Genomic DNA, 7,722 nt, shown 5'->3' with positions numbered 1-7,722 from the left:
GGTCTCCAACCTGAGCTTGTACTATTACTTTTTAAAAATGCTATAGAAGGGTATCCTATATAGATATAGGCTGAACTAGATGACATTTGTGTCTTTTGTAACTTCAAGATGCTGTGACCGGTTTCTTCAATTCCTGTGAGCCTTCAAATAGTATCCCTTTGCTTGTGTCCAAATGAAGTTTTACCTGTTGACCACTCCATCTTTGTGTTGTTTCAAAGTTTTGTCCACAGATAGTCTACCTTCTGTTTCATCCTTGTGAAGCCAAATACCTCAATGACTGATCAATGATACTTCCTTTCTTCTGCCCTTGAAAAAGTTATAGACAATCCTTAGCATTGTCATTTTACTTGAAGAAGACTGGAGTTTAATGTTTTTCATGTTAGGTTAAAAACAAGACCTCCTAACTCATTTACCATGTTGTTTCTCCCTTATAGGATCATGGCCTGGCAGTGTATATGACTTGGCTCTCAAGGAGTCACTATGTGTTAAATGTGAACAGTAGCCCATTCCAGCCACCCTTCTTCCTCCTGACAGGCATCCCAGGATTCGAGGCAGCACATATCTGGATCTCTATCCCTCTGTGTATCATGTACATGATTGCTCTACTTGGAAACTGTATCATTCTATTCATAATTAAGACCACTCCCAGCCTTCATGAACCTCAATACATGTTCTTGTCAATGCTGGCAGCTACAGATGTTGGCCTGTCTATATCCACATTGCCAACAGTCCTCAATATCTTCCTTCTCAACCACCGGGAGATAGAGTTCCATAGCTGCCTGGCACAGATGTTTTTCATCCATACCCTTTCCTTTATGGAGTCTGCAATCCTGTTGGCCATGGCCTTTGATCGATTTGTGGCCATTCGAAACCCATTACACTACACCGTGATTCTTACCTATCCTCGGATTGTTGGGATTGGACTAGTGGCTGTTTTGAGGGGTGGGGTACTGATGGCACCCTTGCCTATCCTGCTTACACATTTACCCTTCTGCAAGAATGTTATCCTTTCCCATGGTTATTGCTACCATCCTGATGTCATGAAGCTGGCCTGTGGACCTATCCAAGTCAACATAATCTATGGGCTGGCACTTGTTCTTTGTTGTTTTGGTGTTGATTTTGTTTTCATTGTTGTCTCCTATGTCCTAATCCTGAAGGCAGTTGTGAGCATTGCTTCAAGTGAGGGTCGTCTTAAGGCCCTCAACACTTGTATCTCCCACATAATCACAGTCTTTATCTTCTATGTGCCACTCATTATTCTGGCACTAATTCACAGATTTGGCACATTCACTTCACCACTCCTTCTTGTCACTATGGCAAATCTTTTCCTTTTCCTAACCCCAGTCCTGAATCCACTGGTCTACAGCTTTAAAACTAAACAGATCCGCTTTGCCATGCAGAAAGTATTCATGAGAAGAGTCAGTTGACCCCAGAAGTCTAGTGTTTTCTTTGGAACAGAAGCACTTGTCTGGTTATCAGTCCACTAATCTCTGTGTCTGTGATGTAGGCTTTATTTTCCTAGATTTTAATTTCTGAGTTTAAATTTCATGAGTCTGCTTATTTCCTCCTAAATATTTGATCTGCATTTGTATATGCTGCTATTAGCTCGACTTGAACGCTGTTTGTGTTTGAAAGTAGTTCTTACCTCTTGGCCCTTTATTATGGTCTGAACAACCAGGATTCCCAGGGGTAAGTCAACTTTGAAACATGGACTCTAGTATGCCTTTCCATTTAATGATATTTCTTTAAAGTTAAACTATTTCTAAAGCAGTTAATAATAACTTATTGAAGACTACTATGTTTTAATAAATGCTCACTTTAGAGCAAGATATACATATATAAAATATTCTAGACAATTATTTTTAAATTTAACTCTTTTCTACCATTGTTTTATGTAACCCTGTTTTTCCCCATATGCAAATGGATTACACTGGGAAGGTAGGAATGAATCAGGAGGCACTCAGCTTCTTCAGCAATGGCTGACATCATACACACACACACACAAAATTGGATTTTTACCAGATATGAAATGAATTATTACCAAGAGATAAGTCAATTCTCAATCAGCTGCTCATGGATGTAGACAGTTTGTTAAAAGAAAAATAGAAATTGGTGTAAAGCTGGACAAGGGAACAAAAATAAAAGATACAGCATGTTATTAAAATCATTCTACCTATTCAAATAAGTTATTGATGAGAAAAAATTAAATATAAGATATGGAAAGTAAAAGTAAAAATACACAGATACTAGCTATAATAATTTCATACAGGAGTTTAATTTTGCTGGTGTAAATTAACTGACAACAAAAATCTTTTAAATGACCAAAATAACATTTAAAAATGTCTTTGTAAGTGTAAAAATACTTTCTTGCCAAGTAGAGTCTACAGATACCAAGGAGGACTGCAGATACCAGGATTTGGTATACATGGATATCATATTAAAAGCAACATCTTTTGTAAATTTTATGAAGAAGCATTTTTGGAAGACTGTAAGCATTACTATCTCATAAAATATAGAGAAGTTGTTTATTCTTAAATTTGAATGGATATCTTTCTTTTAAAGTTACTTATATTTCCTAGTATTACCAGAAAAAATAGCCAAAATAGCATTTTAAAAAGAAAGTTCTACATAACTAACCAACACATCAATAAAATATGAAGTTATGTAGCATTATATTCATGCATGCAATTTGTTCAGCCATTCCTAATCTATGGGCAATGACTTTTTTCTCCCCTTAATTCTTTACTAGTATAGAAAGTGCTGCTATAAACTTGCTGTATATGGAGCTTTTCTTTTTTTATCATTGACCCTCTAAGATATATACCTAGCAGTGCGATTTCTGGGCAATTTCTGGCATGGGCATTTTTATAACTATTGGTATATTGCTTATCTAAATTTCTGGATTCCAGAATGATTATTATCAATTCATATTTCCTCTGATGGTGCATTGTTGTACTTTTTTATAACCCCTCCAAACCTTATAATGTTGAATATTTATGTTATTGTCATCTTTGCCAGTTTTCTAGAATATACATTAATGAGAAAGTCAATGGCTATCAACATTATACTTTCTTTTCTGTCAGCATAATCATGAGTACAATGGATTCTTGTATCTACAATATTTTTGATAAGGGTATTAGAAAGCAACATGCATGATTTTTCAAGGTTTATTACACATCATATCACATATTTACCACTACAACCTTTACTGACTATTGTGTTGCATAGAAGATCTCAATCAAATTGTTTATTAATTGTAAAAACAACAAAAACATTTGACGATGAACTAAATACTATTTTAAATATTATTTTTCAATTTTTTAGTATTTTTTCTTTTCACTTTTTAGAATATTATTAAGAAAAGAAAAACCTTGTCTAAAGACTTCCTGGTCATTATTATCAAAGAAAGCATAAGTAGCATATGGATCCTCATCAATGGCATTTGCCACTGTCATGGGAGCCCTAGGGCCAATCTTCATACTGAAAAAATGACTCTCTTCCAATGATGAGAGCCACTAATTTGCTCCATTTTGAAGGTGATTTTTTTTTAATTTGGCCTAACTTCTTTCTCTGGCTTTAGACATAAATTTGTTACCCAGCAGGGACTTAACCTATTGACAGCTGCACTTACAATGGAGGAGTATGACACTGTGAATCCAGTTGTAGAAAGCAAAGGCAATGATGGAACACTACTTCCTCTCACTTATGCCAGAAAACCATCTCAAAACAGAAATACTTTTACTTCCAAAGGGGCTGAAATACCTTTTTTTTTTAGGGAATCAATAAGGATATAAAAACTCTGATAAACATACTGATATTGAAGCTATTTGTTTTTGGGAAAAACACAAATCTCCAAGTAGAAAAGGATTATGAAAGAAGGATCGTGTACTATGCCACACATGTTACAAAAGGTTAAGGTATTTATCTGAAATATATAAGTATGCTTCTTTGTTCTGGGAATTTGCCTGATATAAATTTCATTGAAAAATCATGAATTAGAATGTAAGCTAAATTTGCAAAAGTGGATGGTTTTTCAATAGTATGCTTAATATCTAGTCTCAAAAGTGTGACTTCACAATGAATTTTTGTTTCCAATTTATTTATTATTCAACATTCAATTCCATATGTTTTAAATTTTCTCCTCCCTTACCCCACTACAAGATGGCACACAATATGATATGGGCTACACATACATTCCTATTAAACACATGTTGATATTAGTTATGTTGCATAGAAGAATTATAACAAAGTGGAGAAACCATTGGAAAGAAAAAAAAAAGGAAACAGTCTGCTTCACTCTGCATTCCGACTTCATAATTCCTTCTCTGGACGTGGATGGCATTTTCCATCCTGAGTCCTTTGGAATTGTTTTAGGTCCTTGCATTGCTGAGAAAAGCTAAGTCTATCAAAATTGGTCACTGCACACTTTAACTGTCTCTATGAACAATGTTTTCTTAGTTCCTCTCACTTCATTTGGCATCAGTTCATATAAGTCTGATTTTTCAAATTGTTAAAATTTTGCAACTCAATGCCAAATCATATAAAATGATTTTAGCAAAAGGAGACCATATAATATATTTTGTTCTTTAAAGGTATAAAAAGCTGTAAGGTTTAGGTATATTGATACATTTGATTATTTCATTTTGTCTCAGTAAATTCACTCAACTGTGTCCAAAATATAGAATTCTCAAGTCACATGCCTTATCCCTCCTATAAGATTATGAGCAACTTGGGAGTAGGAGCTAATCTTGCTATGCCCAGCTTTAATCATATGTATCTCTTTTCTGGCTAAAATCTTTGAGAAAGCTGTTTCTAATCAGTGACTCTACTTACTCTGGTCACTCTCTTTTAATCCCTTTGCAGTCTGACTTCCAACTTCATTCTACTGAAACTGATGTCTTCAAGTTCCCACTGAAATCTTGATTGCCATAACTAATGTCTTTTCTAAATTCTCATCCTCCTAGACCCGTGAAGCATTTGATATTGTTAATAGCCCTCTTCTCCTTGATACCCTCTCCTGTCTAGGTTTGCATGACACTCTTCTTTATTGTTTTTCCTCTTGCTGTTCTGATCACTCCTCCATATTAGTTCCTGGATCTTCTTCATGTTCATGTCACTCACACTAGATGAAGTTCTATTCCTGACTCTCTTCTCTTTTGTCTCTGTACTATTTTGCTTAGTAATCTCATCAACTCCCACAAATTCAGTTATCATCTCTATGTAGATGACTTTCATGTCAAGCCCATTAGGATAGCCTTCTGGTTGGTCTCCCAGTTTCAAGTGTTTCCCCAATTTTATCCATAATCTACTCAGATGTCAAAATGAACTTATCATGTTACTCCTCTGCTCAGCTACATGGCACATTAGATAAAGTCCTGGACTTAGAGTCAGGAAAACTTGAGTTCAAACCTCAATTCACACATTTACTAGCCGTGTGCACCTAGCCCCATCATTTAATTTCTATCTCCCTAAGTTCCCTCATTTGTAAAATTGGAATAATAATAGCACTCTCCATTGAGCACAGTTATGAGGATAAAATTAGGTAATATTTGCAAAACCCTTTACAAACCTTTAAGTGCTATATAAAATCTAAATATTATTACCACTGAAAAAACTTCAATGGTTAGTTATTATCTCTGAAAATTTTTTAATCCTCTTTTTGCCTTTTAAATGTCTTCATAACATTTTACCTTTGCATTTAGGTTGCTTTGTTTTGTTTTCTGGAAAAGAGAAGTCATCATCCATGATACAAAACCAAGAGAAGCAAGAATATTTGATAGGGTTCTTAACATTAGGCAGAAATCCCTCAAGGCAACTGTCCATTGCTCTGATTTCTCTAACCTCTCAGTTCTTATAGATGTTAGATGCTCATGTGTACCTCTTATCACCACTAACATCACTACTCACATGCCTAAGTACCCCAATTCTTAGAACTACCTGTTCTTCTAGGGCCAAGTGAGTTACACAAGTTGTTTGCCTTTCCCCACATCTGGCTCCTACTGTGACACTTTATCCTTTTTTAAGTGAATCTCCAAGATCTTTTGTCCCCAAGGATGCAACAATCATCATCTATTGGAAATTTTGAACTTTGGAAAACCACTTTCCACACATGTTGATCTCAGTTAAAAGGTACACAATCTATGCATCTCTATGGAACATATGGTAGAAGCTATGACCTACAGTAAACTATATGGAGGCAAAAATATGAGTCTCCTGAGACAAGTCACATGCCAGACAGAGTGTGGATAGGATTTTGGAGGGAGGACATAGTTTAGGCAACAAAGAAATGTCACATGACAGATTGGTGGATAAATAAGTAATTAATTTACTATTAAGTGAATTAATAAGCTGAAAAGTATTTTGCAAACCTTTCAGGTTAAGTATAGTAACTCAGACCTGATAAAGCTGTAAGAACATTATCCCATCAGCCAACAGTCCTAGTTTATCTCAACCATACCTTCTCTGAAAATGTTGATAACCACAAGAGATCATGGATACACTCCCAGAAACTATTCTCAGAGTTAGGCTTGACTTCATAGAACAGAATAATATCAACTACATTATCCTCTTGAGAGACCATGCAAAATGAATAACTACAGAATTCTTTCCCTTTAGAGGAAACATGGGGGGAGAGTAGTAATTCAATCAAGAAAACATTCTGGAAATTCAAGTCTCAGAATTGGGATCCAAAATGACCATGACAAATTTGAATAATGAAACAGATCTAATGCAATGAAGTTTAAAAGTACTAAATGTAATGTATTATCTTTTATGGGTTGCAAAAAATTAATTACATAAGTACAAGCATGGTCAAATGTCTTTTCATATTTGTAAACTCAATATGAGCTGCTGGTAGGGTAGAACAATCACACATGCTTAGCCTGCATGAAGAGACCCAATCCAATGTCTATGCTTAAAGAATCATACTCTTTTATTAGTTATAGCACATCTGGAGGACTATGTTCATTTTTGCATTTGATATTCAGTTACATTTTACAATTGATGTTGATAAATTGGAGAATACAGGTTCACAGATCTAGAGCTGGAAAGAACCACAGCTCTACATGTAAGGAAACAGAGTCTATCACAGTTTCTGTTCCTGGGAAGACAAAGCTTAACAAAGCCACAATAACACTCATGAACATTGCCAGCATCCTCATCTATTCACTTTCTCCCTGTGAAATCAACAGAGACACAACAAGTTTTAAGGAATCAGCACAAATCAATAGTATAGTCCCAGGACCCCTGAAAATGTCTACAAGACCCTCCTCCAGGATTTCTATAAACATGCAACAAGAAAATCCATGTTTAGGGCTTCTGAACCAGCAGCAAAGTCCCACGGCTTCTGTAACAACAGCACTGCCATCTATCAGTCAACAAATCTGACAAAGTAACATCAAAACAGACAAAGTACCAGCTCAACAGTCATGCTTCCTCCCAGTTCTTCTCTTTTCATTTCTCAGTTTTTCTCAGTTCTCAGTTCTCTTCTCTCTCTCAAGCAGTAGCAGCCCAGCCTCCAGATGCTTGCTCTCAGCAGTTCTGAAGTTCTCTAGCTTTGGCTTTTCCTTATGTACTGTATTAGTTCTTCCCTGTTCAGCCCCTTTCTATTACAACAGAAGGTTCCTCCATTGTGGGATTCATAAGTTCTAGTTCTTAATACTTAACACAATCATGAGCTTGAAATCAGGTGCTAAGTACCTGTTTCCTTGCCAAAACAAGGGG

At 35.7% G+C, this 7,722-nt stretch overlaps 1 protein-coding gene across 1 annotated transcript; it reads left to right on the top strand.

Moving 5' to 3' along the window:
- Positions 1–455: 455 nt before the first annotated feature.
- LOC138177653 (olfactory receptor 51A4-like) lies at positions 456–1,427 on the top strand. The gene has a single exon (XM_069108864.1). It carries the CDS (start codon positions 456–458, stop codon positions 1,425–1,427), a length of 972 nt encoding a protein of 323 aa, XP_068964965.1.
- The last annotated feature ends 6,295 nt before the right edge of the window (positions 1,428–7,722 follow it).

Source organism: Petaurus breviceps, unplaced genomic scaffold (assembly GCF_028583685.1).
Source record: "Petaurus breviceps papuanus isolate PSGF00001 unplaced genomic scaffold, PetGlider_PUasm1.0 90444, whole genome shotgun sequence".
Lineage (NCBI taxonomy): Eukaryota > Metazoa > Chordata > Mammalia > Diprotodontia > Petauridae > Petaurus > Petaurus breviceps.
Note: the sequence above shows the minus strand (reverse complement) of the source record. Positions and strands in the feature narration are given on the sequence as shown.